The 18,258-nt window shown below is 44.1% G+C and overlaps 1 protein-coding gene across 1 annotated transcript in view; it reads right to left on the reverse strand.

Annotated features, from left to right (window-relative positions):
* Positions 1–1,491: 1,491 nt before the first annotated feature.
* LOC139413991 (collagen alpha-2(V) chain-like) overlaps positions 1,492–18,258 on the reverse strand; it is a 30,117-nt gene continuing 13,350 nt past the window's right edge. Inside the window, exons 23-53 of the mRNA XM_071161876.1 lie at positions 17,569–17,676; positions 17,336–17,389; positions 17,142–17,240; positions 16,956–17,009; positions 15,107–15,205; positions 14,805–14,858; positions 14,279–14,332; positions 14,096–14,149; positions 13,930–13,983; positions 12,544–12,588; positions 11,932–12,030; positions 11,634–11,741; positions 11,397–11,450; positions 11,046–11,099; positions 10,722–10,775; positions 10,510–10,563; positions 10,052–10,213; positions 9,485–9,538; positions 9,182–9,343; positions 8,909–9,016; positions 8,645–8,752; positions 8,371–8,424; positions 8,098–8,205; positions 7,754–7,807; positions 5,276–5,383; positions 5,073–5,126; positions 4,868–4,975; positions 3,912–4,317; positions 3,404–3,600; positions 2,818–3,060; positions 1,492–1,545 (exon numbers count right to left, since the gene is read on the reverse strand). Coding sequence (XP_071017977.1) covers positions 1,492–1,545; positions 2,818–3,060; positions 3,404–3,600; positions 3,912–4,317; positions 4,868–4,975; positions 5,073–5,126; positions 5,276–5,383; positions 7,754–7,807; positions 8,098–8,205; positions 8,371–8,424; positions 8,645–8,752; positions 8,909–9,016; positions 9,182–9,343; positions 9,485–9,538; positions 10,052–10,213; positions 10,510–10,563; positions 10,722–10,775; positions 11,046–11,099; positions 11,397–11,450; positions 11,634–11,741; positions 11,932–12,030; positions 12,544–12,588; positions 13,930–13,983; positions 14,096–14,149; positions 14,279–14,332; positions 14,805–14,858; positions 15,107–15,205; positions 16,956–17,009; positions 17,142–17,240; positions 17,336–17,389; positions 17,569–17,676 — 3,078 coding nt within the window. The remainder of the gene's footprint in view (positions 1,546–2,817; positions 3,061–3,403; positions 3,601–3,911; positions 4,318–4,867; positions 4,976–5,072; positions 5,127–5,275; positions 5,384–7,753; positions 7,808–8,097; positions 8,206–8,370; positions 8,425–8,644; positions 8,753–8,908; positions 9,017–9,181; positions 9,344–9,484; positions 9,539–10,051; positions 10,214–10,509; positions 10,564–10,721; positions 10,776–11,045; positions 11,100–11,396; positions 11,451–11,633; positions 11,742–11,931; positions 12,031–12,543; positions 12,589–13,929; positions 13,984–14,095; positions 14,150–14,278; positions 14,333–14,804; positions 14,859–15,106; positions 15,206–16,955; positions 17,010–17,141; positions 17,241–17,335; positions 17,390–17,568; positions 17,677–18,258) is intronic.

The following is an 18,258-nucleotide window of genomic DNA, read 5'->3' on the forward strand; positions in this document are numbered from 1 at the left end:
CATATGTGCTGTAGGTAGAAGTAGGTGTAGGTAGGTAGGTAGAAGTAGGTGTAGGTAGGTACAGTAGGTATCCTGTAGGTAGAAGTAGGTGTAGGTAGGTACAGTAGGTATCCTGTAGGTAGAAGTAGGTAGGTATGTAGGTACTGTAGGTATCCTGTAGGTATAGGTAGGTAGGTACAGTAGGTATCCTGCAGGTAGAAGTAGGTGTGGGTAGGTACAGTAGGTATCCTGTAGCTAGAAGTAGGTGTGGGTAGGTACAGTAGGTATCCTGTAGGTAGAAGTAGGTATAGGTAGGTAGGTACAGTAGGTATCCTGTAGGTAGGTTGGTACAGTAGGTATCCTGTAGGTACAGTAGGTATAGGTAGGTAGGTACAGTAGGTATCCTGTGGGTACAGTAGGTGTAGGTAGGTAGGTACAGTAGGTATCCTGTAGGTAGAAGTAGGTATAGGTACAGGTAGGTACAGTAGGTATCCTGTAGGTAGAAGTAGGTATAGGTAGATAGGTAGGTACAGTAGGTATCCTGTAGGTAGAAGTAGGTATAGGTACAGTAGGTGTAGGTAGGTAGGTACAGTAGGAATCCTGTAGGTAGAAGTAGGTGTGGGTAGGTACAGTAGGCATACTGTAGGTAGAAGTACACCACTGGTCAAAAGTTTTAGAACACCTACCCATTCAAGGGTTTTTCTTTATTTTTACTGTTTTCTACATTGTAGAATAATAATGAAGACGTCAAAACTATGAAATAACAAATATAGAAACAAGTAGTAACCAAAAAAGTGTTACACAAATCAAAATATATTTTATATTTGAGATTCTCCAAATAGCCAATCTTTGCCTTTATGACAGCTTTGCACACTATTGGCATTCTCTCAACCAGCTTCACCTGGAATGCTTTTCCAACAGTCTTCAATGAGTTCCCATATATGCTGAGCACTTGTAGGCTGCTTTTCCTTCACTCTACGGTCCGACTCATCCCAAACCATCTCAATTTGATTGAGGTCGAGTGATTGTGGAGGCCAGGTTACCTGATGCAGCACTCCATCACTCTCCTTCTTGGTAAAATAGCCCTTACACAGCCTGGAGGTGTGTTGGGTCATAGCCCTGTTGAAAAACAAATGATAGTCCCACTAAGCCCAAACCAGATGCGATGGCGTATCACTGCAGAATGCTGTGGTAGCCATGCTGGTTAGGTGTGACTTATATTCTAAATAAATCACAGACAGTGTCACCAGAAAAGCACCCCCACACCATAACACCTCCTCCTCCATGCCTTACAGTGGGAAATACATAGGGCGGCAGGGTAGTCTAGTGGTTAGAGCGTTGGATTAGTAACTGGAAGGATGCAAGTTCAAATCCCCGAGCTGAAAAGGTACAAATCTGTCGTTCTGCCCCTGAACAGGCAGTTAACCCACTGTTCCCAGGCCGTCATTGAAAATAAGAATTTGTTCTTAACTGACTTGCCTAGTTAAATAAAAAACATAAGCAGAGATCTGTTCACCCACATCTCACAAAGACACAGCTGTTGGAACCAAAAATCTCCAATTTGCACTGCAAACCAAAGGACAAGTTTCCACCGGTCTAATGTCCATTGCTCGTGTTTCTTGGACCAAGCAAGTCTTTTCTTATTATTGGTGTCTTTAGTAGGGGTTTCTTTGCAGCAATTTGACCATGAAGGCCTGATTCACACAGTCTCCTCTGAACAGTTGATGTTGAAATGTGTCTGTTACTTGAACTCTATGAAGCCTTTATTTGGGCTTCAATTTCTGTGGTTGGTAACTCTAATGAACTTATCCTCTGCAGCAGAGGTAACTCTGGGACTTCCATTCATGTGGAGATCCTCATGAGAGCCAGTTTCATCATAGCGCTTGATAGTTTTTACGACTGCACTTAAAAAAACATTCAAGGTTCTTAAAATGTTCCGTATTGTCTGAAATTCATGTCTTAAAGTAATGATTGACTGTCATTTCTCTTTGCTTATTTGAGCTGTTCTTGCCATAATATGGACTTGGTCTTTTACCAAATAGGGCTATCTTCTGTCTACCCCCTTAACTCTGGGTCTTCCTTTCCTGTGTCGGTCCTCATGAGAGTCAACCCTACCTTGTCACAACACAACTGATTGGCTCAAACTCATTAAGAAGGAAAGAAATTCCATAAATTATATTTTAACATGGCACACCTATTAATTGAAATGCATTCCAGGTGACTCTCTCATGAAGCTGGTTGAGAGAATGCCAAGAGTGTGCAACGCTGTCATCAAGGAAAAGGGTGGCTATTTAACACTTTTTTGGTTACAACATGATTCCATGTGTGTTATTTCATAGTTTTGATGTCTTCACTATTATTCTACAATGTAGATGCTCGTAAAAAATAAAGAAAACCCTTGAATGAGTAGGTGTTCTAAAACTTTTGACCGGTAGTATAGGTAGGTAGGTAGGTAGGTAGGTAGGTAGGTAGGTAGGTAGGTAGGTAGGTAGGTAGGTAGGTAGGTAGGTAGGTAGGTAGGTAGGTAGGAAGTTAGGTAGGTAGGTAGGTAGGTAGGTAGGAAGTTAGGTAGGTAGGTATACTGTAGGTAGAAGTAGGTTTAGTGAGGTAGGTACGCATGTAGCTAGGTATACTGTAGGTAGAAGTAGGTATAGGTAGGTAGGTAGGCAGGCAGGCAGGTATAGGTAGGTAGGCATACTGTACTGTAGGTATAGGTAGGTAGGCAGGCAGGCAGGTATCGGTAGGTAGACATACTGTACTGTAGGTATAGGTAGGTAGGCATACTGTACTGTAGGTATAGGTAGGTAGGTACTGTAGGTAGGTAGTTAGGTGACTTACGGAGCAGCCATCCTCCAGGACAGTGTATCTGAGGCGGGAGTTGCCCTGAACCTTGACCTCCTGTCCGTTGGAGCCCTTGAGGATCAGAGCCTTCTTCAGGTTGCCTGTGGCTCCATCATTCACGGCCACGCTGTTCTTGCAGTGGTAGGTGACATTCTGGACACCCTCCTTAGAAAGCAGGCGGATCAGCCTAATCTGAATGGTTACGGCGTTGGGCAGCTCCTCCTTGTTGCCGTAGCTAAACTGGAATCAGAAGTTTATTGAAAAAAAGTATTTCACAGGGACACTATTATACAATAATTAGCATTTCAGTTTTTACATCAATGTTAGAAAAATACACCTGGAAGTGTAACAGTTTTTCACAAACATTTCCAGCTATTTTTCTGACAGAAAGAAGTCTTCCATTGCTATATAATCAAGGCAGCAGAGGATGTATGTTTTTAAAGCAGTATTGTGCTTGGTGAATTTATTCTACAGTATGGTAGCTGGTTTATTCATAGAAGCAGTTGTCCGCTTTAGAGGTATCCACAGTGTAAAGCTATCTTGCGTTCATTGAATAGACATCGGGTATATTTTATATACTCACTTTAGTTCCTCCATTCATATTTGCTCCAAACCAGACAGGTTTGCTGGCAGTGGGAGTGGATTTGGTCCACCATGTTTTGCGAGGGATGCTGGCTGAGATGGGGTGGGCTGAGATGCAGGTCTCACCAGTCTCCATGTTGCAGAACACCTTGATAACATCCTTGGTACTGCCCTGGTTGGGGTCCAGCCAGTAGTCTCCTGGATATGGAAAGACCAAGTATCAGATCATACAGTAGATACATATCAGCTACCTCATCATCTATTAGACACACAGACTCCACTTGTCAATAAAGTTAATATCACCTAACGAGTATATCCATCCATCCAAATTCATTTATAACACCCTAACTACGTCGCAGCAAATCAAACGCTTGAGTAAAGAATAGGCAAGACAAATAGCAGTTAAAAACAAGAGAAGAAGACAATCTGTGGTGAAAAGTGGACATACTGGACTTTTGAGTAGTTAAAAACTAGAGAAGAAAACAGTCTGTGGTGAAAAGGGGACCTACCGGTCTTTTTAAGGGGGTGGCACTGCTTGATGTCCTGGCAGGTTTTGGCGGGGTTGGCCTGGCTGCCATCGGGACACTTCATGTTCTGCAGGTTTCCACTGAGGCTCTTCAGCGTGGTCTGGACGCTCTGGTCTGCCCCGAGGACGGTCGAGGCATTATTGGGACGCGCCTCATCGTCGTTGAACTCTGGAGGGGGATGGGGGCCAGAGTCGATCCAGTTGGACTCTGGAGGGGGTTGAGGGGGGGCTGATTCATCCCCGTTAAACTCTGGGGGTGGAGGTGGTCCATCCTGGTCCTCGCCGTAGTCGTAGTCGAAGGAGCTGCTGAAGCCAAACATATTAGCCCCAGCAGTGGGAGGGCCAGGGGTCCCTGGGGGACCAGGGGGACCAGCATCCCCAGGAGGCCCCTGGGAAAGAGGAGAGAAGTCAAGAAACAGGTATGTTACTGTCCTTTGATATGCCATGTCTGCTTGTTGACTTTCTTTGCATTAGAAACACTGAATGTGTCACAGGTATGACTTATCTGCATTAGAAACACTGAATGTGTCACAGGTATGACTTATTTGCATTAGAAACACTGAATGTGTCACAGGTATGACTTATCTGCATTAGAAACACTGAATGTGTCACAGGTATGACTTATTTGCATTAGAAACACTGAATGTGTCACAGGTATGACTTATTTGCATTAGAAACACTGAATGTGTCACAGGTATGACTTATCTGCATTAGAAACACTGAATGTGTCACAGGTATGACTTATTTGCATTAGAAACACTGAATGTGTCACAGGTATGACTTATTTGCATTAGAAACACTGAATGTGTCACAGGTATGACTTATTTGCATTAGAAACACTGAATGTGTCACTTCTATTGGAGAAGCAATGTATCAACACCCAAAGCCTGGTTCCAACCAGCATAATGACAACAGAACCACTAGTCTCTAACGTCTCACCTGAGGTCCGATGTCTCCACTGGTTCCTCTTGATCCAGGAGATCCCATGGGCCCGGTCAGCCCGATTTGTCCATCACCTCCTGCGGGGCCAACCACACCAGGGGGCCCCTGATGAGAAACACAATGGGATTTATAAAGGGAAACAAACAGCACACACAAATGGACCATTATACTGAGGCATTGACAGCTTATTCAGTGTACTTACTCTGTGTCCAGTAGGTCCTACAATTCCTCGAGCTCCAACATCCCCAGATTGTCCCTACAAACAGAAGGCCATTGATTAACCTGTTATTGACTGACATAATTAATAATAAAAGCATTTCATTGATTTTGCCAAGTTAATAAGATTTTCCATAAATGAAATGACAGATTATGCCTTTTAATGGTGCTTGGGCAGTTTTTACTCACAGTTGTCCCAGGTAAGCCTTGCAATCCAGTGAAGCCTCTGTGGCCTTTCTGCCCTCTCTCTCCTTGGTCTCCTTTGGCTCCCCTGTCTCCCTGTGGCCCTTGAGGCCCCTAGGATTGAAAAAAAAACGACATGAACATTTGCTGTAAATTACTGTGAGCAGATTTATACAGATCAACACTCATTGAGACTAATACAACATGGGTTTACTGGTCTGTCAATAGATACAGGTTCCTGTGTCAGTAGCATAGATTCATGTTAATGCTGGACACCAATATTGAGAATTCAATATGATTTCGATATCGTTTGATATTGATATCGATATGAGCAAGGCATATCGTAATAGCGGTTCTGTAGGCACAGAACCCTCTCACAGGCTCTTTAGTATACTTCACTACCTGTTGATGGGCGATCAAGTCGTCAATGACTCCAACCCCCCAAGCCATAGACTACTACATAGGCTACTACTATGGCTACTACTATGACTTCTCTGCTGCCGCACGGCAAGAGACACCGGTGCATCAAGTCTGAAACCAACAGGCTCTTGAACAGCTTCTATCCCCAAGCAATACGACTGATAAATAGCTAACAAAATACTGTAGCTACACAGACAATCTGAGTTAACTCTGTATCTTTATTGACCTTTTATTTCAATCTTTCCACTGTCTGACACACTCACACTCACTGTCACTCCAACACACACTCACACTCACTGTCACTCCAACACACACTCACACTCACTGTCACTCCAACACACACTCACACTCACTGTCACTCCAACACACACTCACACTCACTGTCACTCCAACACACACTCACACTCACTGTCACTCCAACACACACTCACACTCACTGTCACTCCAACACACGCTCACACTCACTGTCACTCCAACACACGCTCACACTCACTGTCACTCCAACACACACTCACACTCACTGTCACTCCAACACACGCTCACACTCACTCCAACACACACTCACACTCACTGTCACTCCAACACACACTCACACTCACTGTCACTCCAACACACACTCACACTCACTGTCACTCCAACACACGCTCACACTCACTGTCACTCCAACACACGCTCACACTCACTGTCACTCCAACACACACTCACACTCACTGTCACTCCAACACACGCTCACACTCACTGTCACTCCAACACACGCTCACACTCACTGCCACTCCAACACACACTCACTGCCACTCCAACACACACTCACACTCACTGTCACTCCAACACACGCTCACGCTCACTGTCACTCCAACACACACTCACACTCACTGTCACTCCAACACACACACACAAACACTCACTCCATCATTTACACACTCACACATAATATGCACATACATTTATACTGACTCTACACACCTACTCACATGCAAGATGTCGCTACTCTGTTCAACTTATATCCTGTTGCCTAGTCATCTTACCCCATACATATCTACCCCCATCACTCCAGTATCCCTGCACATGTAAATATGGTATTGGAACTGACTTTTTAAATATGTCCTGTATACAGTATAGTATGCTTACTTACTTTATTGTGTATATCATATTTCTTATTCTTATTTCCTGTGTGTGTTTTTTCCCCTAGTAATACATTGTTATTGATTATTGCACTGTTGGGTTTGCAAGACAGACTTTTCACTGCATGCGACAAAACTTGGAACGGGCTTCCCATTTTATTCGAACTGGTTGGGTAGGTCAGGACCACGGGCATTCACACCTGACCCAATGGGCAATCAGCAAGCAGCTGTCTGAACTTTACAAAGCCTTGGAAGTGCGATGTTAGTCAACTGTTTCGATGCTATTCATTCAAACTGATATGATACCAATATTGGTTCGGGAAAAAAGTAAACAGATTTTGCATATCACTAGTTTATACAGTATTTACGAATCAACAGGCATACTACTACCACTACTAGTGTACTCTACTTCATCAACAGGCATACTACTACCACTACTAGCGTACTCTACTTCATCAACAGGCATACTACTACCACTACTAGCGTACTCTACTTCATCAACAGGCATACTACTACCACTACTAGCGTACTCTACTTCATCAACAGGCATACTACTACCACTAGTAGTGTACTCTACTTCATCAACAGGCATACTACTACCACTACTAGTGTACTCTACTTCATCAACAGGCATACTACTACCACTACTAGTGTACTCTACTTCATCAACAGGCATACTACTACCACTACTAGCGTACTCTACTTCATCAACAGGCATACTACTACCACTACTAGCGTACTCTACGTCATCAACAGGCATACTACTACCACTAGTAGCGTACTCTACTTCATCAACAGGCATACTACTACCACTACTAGTGTACTCTACTTCATCAACAGGCATACTACTACCACTAGTAGTGTACTCTACTTCATCAACAGGCATACTACTACCACTAGTAGTGTACTTACTTCATAGGAAATGTAAGAGAGGTGTTCTTACCAGCTTCCCCCGGATCCCTGATTGTCCCTGGGGTCCTGGAGGCCCTCTAGCACCCTAGTGTTGAAAAACAAAAAAACAATGTCAAGGGAAATGACAGCTCTTAACCCTGAAACATTACATTTTTACATTTAGTCATTTAGCCGACTCTCTTATCCAGAGAAGACAGGAGTGAGTTACAGTAGTGAGTGCAGACATTTTCGTACTGGGTTTTGACCTCAAACACTGTAGACTCCTATGACCTCTAACGCCATAAGGGTCTACAGTCATGTCTCAAGGCTAGAAGGCTCTGAACGTTGGTGTGGTAAACTCTGCGATGGCATTGTGGCAATGTCCAGATTACTCACATTGTCTCCTCTCTTCCCAGGGACTCCAGAGGTGCCGACTGGACCAACAGAGCCATGAAGCCCCGGAGTTCCAGCAAGACCCTCAGCACCAGGATTCCCTCTATCTCCCTACAGACAGACAGACAGACAGACAGACAGACAGACAGACAGACAGACAGACAGACAGACAGACAGACAGACAGAAACAGAACGACAGGCAGACACATTTTCTGGTGAAATGGTTTGATCATACATTTCCATAAAGTTTCTTGTCCATCTGTAGTTGTGTCTTACCCTGGCTCCTATAAGTCCATCCTTGCCAGGTACCCCATCAGACCCAGCATTCCCCTGTAAAGACAGATTGCTGCATTAAGTTTACCTGCGCTGTATAGTACAGTATCCTTCTGTTACAGTAAAGACCTGCATTTCAGGGGAACTATTATAATTCCCACATGAATGAAAGGTGTGTATGTGAGTATGTTTTAATCCACAGTTGGTTTTTAATGGACATGTGTTCACTGAACCCACAGACAGAACAGTCATGGGTCAATTAAGTGGAAACACATACCGTAAGACCAAGGTCCCCTCTTGGTCCGGTTGTCCCTGGTAACCCGACTGCACCGACAGCACCCTTGCCTCCCCGAGTTCCGGGGGCACCTGATTTTCCGGGTGCACCCTGGGAAAATAAGTGTGACATCACTGGTCAGGACACAAATGGAAAGTGTATGAGCGTGCTGTATATCTGACTGAGTCTTGGATTGGGACTCTGTTCAGTGTATAATGATACTACTCTCTATAGAAATGAATGGTGAATGTGAACTTCCATACATACAGCAGTACCGGGGGGCCCAACCATCCCGCTCTCTCCTCTGACTCCAGGTATGCCCACAACACCTCGCTGTCCTGAGATACCTGGTGGTCCCGCCGGCCCATCAGGGCCCTGTCAGAAACAAAGACCATCCCATTGGCCAATGGTAACTTCAGATATTTATTAGTCTAGCAAAAGAAGTATAGAGTAATGGAGGATGGCAGAGAAGTCTCGCTCTGTAAACCACTTTGAACGATACAGCTAAAACTTTTACTTCTGTAACTCTCTCATATTTACCCCTGGTCCATCCTCTCCAGGCTCTCCCTTGTCTCCTGGGGCACCTGCTGGGCCCGGGGCCCCTCTCTCTCCTACACGCCCAGGGCCTCCATTCTCGCCTCTAAGTCCCGGAGTACCTGCCTTCCCTGGGGTACCAATGTCTCCAGGCACCCCTACCTCACCCTGGAAGAGTGGAAAGACAACGTGAGTAATGGAATAACATATTTCACTATATTGCTCTATGTTCTATTGTTTATGAAATCATTTATTGGTGATTTCATAGGTATTAAGTGATTTGATTGGTCGATAGTAGGATTAACTCACAACGGAGCCTGCTGGACCAACTCCCCCGGGGAATCCTGGGAAACCAGACCCACCCTGAAAATGAGATGAAATTATTATCAGAAAATATCAACATACTGTACTACATATTCAGTGAATTCCCTGGAAAGGCATTCCTACTCTGTGCTGAGTAGCCATGATCAGGTCTATTTCTACAGTAAATACCATGGAAAAGCATTCCTACTCTGTGCTGAGTAGCCATGATCAGGTCTATTTCTACAGTAAATACCATGGAAAGGCATTCCTACTCTGTGCTGAGTAGCCATGATCAGGTCTATTTCTACAGTGAATACCATGGAAAGGCATTCCTACTCTGTGCTGAGTAGCCATGAGCAGGTCTATTTCTACAGTAAATACCATGGAAAAGCATTCCTACTCTGTGCTGAGTAGCCATGATCAGGTCTATTTCTACAGTAAATACCATGGAAAAGCATTCCTACTCTGTGCTGAGTAGCCATGATCAGGTCTATTTCTACAGTAAATACCATGAGGAAGTGTTTCTATCAATGCTCCAGCCTTTATACGTCACCCCCAGTACGACTCACTCACCGCGGCCCCTTGTGTTCCTCTGGCCCCCTTTAGTCCAGTCACACCATCAGGACCCTGGGAACCAAGTTTACCAGCTGTTCCCTGGAGTCCCTGTGCTCCAGCCTCACCCTTCTGACCCCTCTCTCCTGGTTCACCTTTGACCCCGGGTTGCCCATCGGGACCCTGCGAAGAGTCAGACACAATGACCATGATTACTGGGCAGATTCATCGCCATGCAAAACGACTTCCAAGTCTCACCATGGGTATAGTTACTATGTGGTTATATGGAAATGGTTATTAACTTTGACCATTACTGAAATGTTTTATTCAACATTATACAGCAGGATGTTTGCAGCGCAATCTGTTCAGACAACACCAAGCCAAGGTTGACAAATTAACAGAACATCAAGGGACACAATACAACAGGGAAGGCGCCTGTCATAGCTGACACTATTGGGCGTTGTTTGAAAGCCACTCACAGGAGACCCAGGGAATCCTACTGCACCGGTTGGACCAGGCTCCCCAGAAGCTCCCTATAACAGATGTTGGGTCAGAGGTCAGTACAGAGCTATATGAGAACTATTAACAGTATATTGCAAATTCTTTTTTTACTATGGGACAATTGTACACAAGACAACTTACAGTATTTCACGTGTGTCAATAATTGTACAAAATGAATCGCAGTACTTACGGCCACTGCTCTCGCTCCTCGACGTCCAGGGGGCCCTTTAGGGCCGGCCTCTCCCTAAAACAAACAAATATAATATATTGTCTGGGTATCTGTGGTAGGCACTGAGGCCTTCATATGGATAGGTGTTCTCTGCTACAGTGTATGTTCATCTAGTCTGTCTGTCTAAGTGCTGTTGGTGACTGTATGCTGGATGCTCCTTTAGGGTCTAGGCAGGGTTACTGTTATTAAAGCACTATGTGACAACTGATGATGTAAAGAGGCCTTCATGAATACATTAGAGAGAGTGAGTGAGTGAGTGAGTGAGTGAGTGAGTGAGTGCTTTACCTTATCACCACTGAGCCCAATGCCTCCTGTTGGTCCAACTGGACCAGGAAGTCCCTTCAAATGAAAAACAAACATGATTTCAAATATTCGACAACTTGCTTTGAACAACTTACTATGGTTGTGAAACCAATGAAACTAGAAGGTGCATCAAAAGGTGACTACACTCAAACCAGGGCCTAAAGCTGGTTGTGATGACGTCACTACATTTTGACATATCATTCAACTTGAACCTAACAGAATTTTGTTATGGGTGACATTTTAAGATGTTATTTTTGCTTAAACCCTTGATGTAATCTATTTAGGTGACTCAGAAAGGTATGTGTAGACATGTATGTGTAAGGTAACTCTCACCCCGGGCCCGTCGTTTCCAGCAGTACCCTCGGTTCCTTTCTCACCAACTGAACCCTAAGGAGAGAAGAGGGGTCAGCAGAACAGGACTGCAGAATGAACCCACCCAGTTATAACATGGAATACACCACTCTGAAGGTTGACAACTTGTAGTTCCTTCTAGTGTCTTGGACTCTGGAGGTACTTTGTGTACTTAACCAAGTTTTGGTTGATATCTTCCCCTCCAACACAGATACTTACCACATCTCCTTTAGGACCAGGAGAACCAGGGATACCCCTCTCCCCTGGCATCCCCTGCAGGCCTGCAGCTCCTATGTCCCCAACGGTTCCTTTAGTTCCAGACCCCCCCTGGGGGAAGAACACACACAGAAACAACTCTCATATCATGTTTGTGGGAAATAACATGGATATATGAGGTCATCATTACATTGTTAATCTGCATTAGGCCTCCATCGTGGAAGAGATACCTGGTTAAATGACTGAATGAATAAAGACACAAATAAATCAATGTTTTAAAGTGATGTGCTATAGTACTTACCTTTGGTCCCTCTGGTCCTGGCCCTCCTGAAATACCTTTGGGCCCCGGTAGTCCGTTAGTTCCCACATCACCTCTCTCTCCTGGGATGCCCCGCTCACCCTACGATACAATCATACAATCACCCACTGGTCAGCTACAAACAACTTCTTTACAGCACTGTATGTTATTAATCATATCAGATGACCTGGATTTGAAGCTTTTTCCAGAAATGAGAAATAGACCAAAAATGAAAGCAATGTCTGAGGATGGTGATGGACCATCTGACATAAAAAAAAGGGGACAGTTTGATGAATAATCTTTACATAAAGACCAGGTCATGTGACAGGATTAACAAAAACACAGTGCCCTAGTTACAAACCTTATTTTACTAGTGAAGATTAGGACTGAACTCAAACAAAACCTCATTGGGAAAAAAACTGCATTTTGCCACATGATAGGTTTCCATTATGTATTAGGTAATTGTACTTCTGTATTGAAAAATATCAATATGATTATGATTTCAGTTGGAAGATGCATTTTCTCTGCAGAGGGGCAGGGTTACTTTCCCTTATTGAGGGTTGTATTCAAATGGGCATCAAATGAATAGATAAATCAGCTATGAAGACGGCTTACCCTTGGCCCTGTGAGACCAGCAGTCCCTCCCTCTCCAGCGATACCCTGGGAATGACAATACCAAACACATTTCATCAACACAACAGACAGGCTGTTTCAATCCCCTCTTCCACCTTCCTTACTGTCCAATCCCCTCTTCCACCTTCCTTACTGTCCAATCCCCTTCCCTGACACACTTCCTGTATGTATACTTATGCTACATTTTTATGATCTTCTACTTATTATTTTCGTATTCTTATCTTTTACTATTTCTTATTGTTGTCACATTGTCGAGAGGGAACCTGCAAGTAAGCATTTCGTTGGACTGTGTATACCATGTGTATCGTGGGCATACGACAAAGCAACTTGAACTTGTTTACACAGGCAGCCTAATTTTGATCTTTTTCCACTAATTGGTCTTTTGACCAACCAGATCATACATTTTGCCAAGAAGCAGTTTGACGTTTATGGGCCAGATCGAAAGTCAAAATTGGCGATATATTCGAGAAAAAGGTATGAAAACAAAAATGGTCTTAATTTAAGGTTAAGCAAAAGGTTAGCATTGTGGTTAAGGTTAGGTTTAAAATCTGATTTTATGACTTTGTAGCTGTGCCAGCAAGTGACTACACTGCAGAGCTGCCTCCAGAACATGAGTCATCCCAATAAATGCCAACCTGCTATCAATAATATGGTTAAAGATCAGAATTGGCCTTCCTGTGTAAATGCAGCATTAAATAACCCTGAAACGTTGATGAACGTTGGATGTAATAAATGTATCACTAGTCACTTTAAACACTGCCACTTTATATCATGTTTACATACCCTACATTACTCATCTCATATGTATATATTGTACTCTATACCATCTACTGCATCTTGCCTATACCGTTCGGTCATCGCTCATCCATATATTTATATGTACATATTCTTATTCATTCCTTTACACTTGTGTGTGTTAGGTAGTTGTTGTGAAATTGTTAGATTACTTGCTAGTTATTACTGCATGGTCGGAACTAGAAGCACAAGCATTTCGCTACACTCGCATTAACATCTGCTAACCATGTTAATGTGACCAATAAATTTGATTTGATTTGAACCTGATAGTAGTGTTTTATATCTATAACTCAACTCAAAAACATGATACATTTCTAGATTCTTAAAGTAGATAATGAATGGACTGTGTTTCGTTATGTTGGCAGACTCATGACTGGTTAATATGTGCCTTTGTTTGGTCCACTGCAGGAAAAGGCACACATACCCAGTCATGAGTCTATCAACATAACAACATTTAGTTCATTATCTAAAGAAATCATCTATTGTTGAAATGTAACATAAATAAGCTGTAAACAAATCAACTGTAAACAGAGGTTATTGTCTGTCACAGTCGGGCGTGATGTCATACCGTACCTCAGCACCTGGTTTCCCAGACTCTCCAGGTGGACCAGCAGACCCAGGTAGACCCTGAAATACATCACACCATTATAGCTCTCATTTCCCCTTTATTGATTAGTACTATCATTAGTCTCTATCCTAGTAAATACAAGGTCAATAAATCCCATGTGAAACAGCATACCTGGAAGCCATTCATACCAGGAGGTCCTTGCTCTCCTCTCTTCCCTGCAACTCCCTAAAATAAGTCAGGTATGGACAGGAGAACCAGCAACGGTTTAAGCTTACCATAACCCCATACAGTATTTAAAGTTTAAACTGTGTTGGTATGTATTGTTTAATTGAAACATATTAATCAGATACTTACTGCTGGACCAGCAGTGCCACCAGCGCCCATCTCTCCAGCTTTCCCATTAACCCCCTGTATGAGAAACAGTCCTCAGTGGTCAGTGTGTACGATGAGGTACTACAGCAGAGTTCTACCAGCTTACAATGGGAGAAAGCATAGAATGGAAACTGAAAATGTTTTATTTAAGCATTAAGGCCCGAGAGGGTGTGGTATATGGCCAATATACCACGGCTAAGAGCTGTTCTTAGGCACGTTGCAAGGTGGAGTGCCTGGATACAGCCCTTGGCTGTGGTATATAGGCCATATACCACAAACCCCCGAGGTGCCTTATTGCTATTATAAACTGGTTACCAACGTAATTAGAGCAGTAAAAATAAATGTTTTGTCATACCCGTGGTATGCAGTCTGATACCCCACGGTTGTCAGCCAATCAGCATTCAGAGCTCAAACCACCCAGTTTATATTTGGAAATGAACCAGTTTGAGGGGCAGTTCCACCACCTACAAAATCATATTTGAACCTCTGATGAGTGTAGTGTACTTACCCTCTGTCCTGCAACACCTGGGGTCCCCACTTCTCCTGCCTTACCAGGGTCTCCCTGTGAGGACAAATGAACAATGATCCACAATCAATAACATGTCAATGTTTCCCTCTTCCTATATCATAGAAGTAGCATTCCAGTGTCTCTCCTGACATTGTATGGTTCCTGGAAGACGCATTCAAACAACTACACTATTTCATTCATCATTCTAAATGTGATGGGTTTAATGGAGCTGCTTCTGCTGTATATTGTGGAAAGGAACACACACACACTCACATGATCTCCACAAAGTGTGGGTTACTCACAGTAAAGCCTTTTGGTCCAACTACACCCATGGTTCCAGCTAGACCTCTGGTACCATCTGACCCTGCTGGACCTGGTCCCCCATCCTCTCCTCCTCCTCCCTGAGAGAGAGAGGGAGGGAGGGGGGAGAGAGATAGAGAGACAGAAACAGAGGTATGTTCACATTTGGCCTGTCTATAGATAAAAACATGTATTACACACTCCCCTGCGTATTTAATATGTTTCTGAACACTTCTACATTAATGTGGATGCTGCCATGATTACGGATAATCATGAATGAATCATGAATAATGATGAGTGAGAAATCTACAGACACACAAATTTCATCCCCCCCCCCCCCCCCCAAAATGCTACACTATTGTAATGAGGAGAGGTTAGGATGTTTTGGGGCCTGATCTTTGTGCATCTGAAACTTTCTTACTCATCATTCATTCAGGATTATCCATAATACATTATTTACCATTCATTTCTATTGGGCATAACATAATCTGAAACACAACCAAAACAAACTGTAAATGCATCCAACAAGACTGTAGCGTCTGGGATCGGTACATCCGAACATCACACCTGCAGGACAGGCACAGGATGGCAACAACAACTGCCAGAGTTACACCAGGAACGCACAATCCCTCCATCAGTGCTCAGACTGTCCGCAATAAGCTGAGAGAGGCTGGACTGAGGGCGTGTAGGCCTGTTGTAAGGCAGGTCCTCACCAGACATCACCGGCAACAGCGTCGCCTATGGGCACAAACCCACCGTCCTTGGACCAGACAGGACTGGCAAAAAGTGCTCTTCACTGATGAGTCGCGGTTTTGTCTCATCAGGGTGATGATCGGATCAATTTGGAAGTGGAGGGTCCGTTATGGTCTGGGGCGGCGTGTCACAGCATCATCGGAATGAGCTTGTTGTCATTGCAGGCAATCTCAACGCTGCGCGTTACAGGGCAGACATCCTCCTCCCTCATGTGGTACCCTTCCTGCAGGCTCATCCTCCAACATGACAATGCCACCAGCCTTACTGCTCATTCTGTGCGTGATTTCCTGAAAAACAGGAATGTCAGTGTTCTGCCATGGCCAGCGAAGAGCCCGGATCTCAATCCCATTGAGCACCTGTTGGATCGGACAGTGAGGGCTAGGGCCATTCCCCCCAGAAATATCCGGGAACTTGCAGGTGCCTTGGTGGAAGAGTGGGGTAACATCTCACAGCAAGAACTGGCAAATCTGATGCAGTCCATGAGGAGGAGATGCAGTGCAGTACTTAATGCAGCTGGTGGCCACACCAGATACTGACTGTTACCTCCGCACCAATGTGTCGGAGGAAACACTGTGCACCTGGCAACCTTGGTTAGTGTGTACTGCGCCCGGCCCGCCACAGGAGTCGCTGGTGCGCGATGAGACAAGGATATCCCTACCGGCCAAGCCCTCCCTAACCCAGACGACGCTAGGACAATTGTACGTCGCCCCACAGACCTCCCGGTCGCGGCCAGTTACGACAGAGCCTCTGGTGGCACAGCTGGCTCTGCAGTACAGCGCCCTTAACCACTGCGCCACCTGGGAGGCCCTGACTGTTACTTTTGATGTTGACCCCCCCTTTGTTCAGGGACACATTATTCAATTTCTGTTAGTCACATGTCTGTGGAACTTGTTCAGTTTGTCTCAGTTGTTGAATCTTGTTATGTTCATACAAATATTTACACATGTTAATTTTGCTGAAAATAAATGCAATTTACAGTGAGGGGAAGTTTTTTTTTTGTTGCTGAGTTTATATATATATATATATATATATAGGTAGGTAGGGGAGTATATATATATATATATATATATATATATTTCCTGACTCATATCCACACACCATTGGTCCTTGGTGTCCCTCAGGACCCTGGGAGCCGAGAAGACCTGACAGACCCTGAGGAAAGAAAAGGGAGGATTTTAATAAAACATTTCATCTAGGATCAACATAAGCATGATGATCACCAAAAAGGAATATTCTTCTGTGATACAGAATGCTGACGAGAGGTAGAGAGGTATGTTATCTCACCCGTGCCCCTGGAAGACCTGGCTCTCCAGTGCGTCCAGGGTCACCATCGGCACCTTTGGCACCAGATGATCCACCCAGTCCTCGCTCACCTTGGGCACCCTGATCACAGTGTGGCATTTGATTGGCATAATATTATTATTCAATGACTTATACCTGCTGACCTATACTATAGATTCAAAGATAAATCAACCTACCTTTTGACCAGGTAACCCATCCTGACCAGGAAAACCTCTACTGCCAGGAGCACCCTGGAAATTACAAATTGTTTTTAACAGAATTTGCTAAAAGGTTTAGATTTTAATAAACTAATTTAGCTGTTTGCTGTTATTGAATGTACTGAGGAAAGACAGAGAGAAAGAGAGAAAGAGAGAAAGACAAGAGGCAGAGACAGACAAAGTTCTTGTAGTCAGTGAAAGAGCTGATTTACTCTCTCTCCATTGGGTCCAGCGGCTCCTGAAGTCCCAGCGTCACCCCGTCCTCCCCTCCTCCCCTCCTCTCCCATGGGACCCAGCGCTCCATGATCACCAGGTGCACCCTACAATCACGTCATAATCAAACAAGATGGCTGCCACATCATACATTAGTGTTTGTTATATTTTACTGTATGGCCTTTTAAGAGCACCATGAAATGAATTGAATATATTGTTGTTGCACTCAACTTTGGGTGTGGATGAACTTACTTGTCCCTAGGAGAATCAAACTGCTCAACATGCACTAAGCACTTTAAAGCTGGCCTAGACTGAAGGAAGTGCCCAGTGGAAAATGTTGCTACCCTTGATGTTGTCTAACTCATTGCTCGATAATGCAAAAGACACTTTTGTCAAAGGCCAAATAAATGAACTGAACATGCTGAACTTTGGAGGAAGGCTCAGATAGACATGCACCCCATTCAGAAAGAAACCAGCACCAGCATAACCTGCCCTTCAACATAACCTGCCTTTCAACATAACCTGCCTTTCAACATAACCTGCCTTTCAACATAACCTGCCTTTCAACATAACCTGCCTTTCAACATAACCTGCCTTTCAACATAACCTGCCTTTCAACATAACCTGCCCTTCAACATAACCTGCCTTTCAACATAACCTGCCTTTCAACATAACCTGCCTTTCAACAT

Source organism: Oncorhynchus clarkii, chromosome 7, assembly GCF_045791955.1.
Source record: "Oncorhynchus clarkii lewisi isolate Uvic-CL-2024 chromosome 7, UVic_Ocla_1.0, whole genome shotgun sequence".
NCBI lineage: Eukaryota > Metazoa > Chordata > Actinopteri > Salmoniformes > Salmonidae > Oncorhynchus > Oncorhynchus clarkii.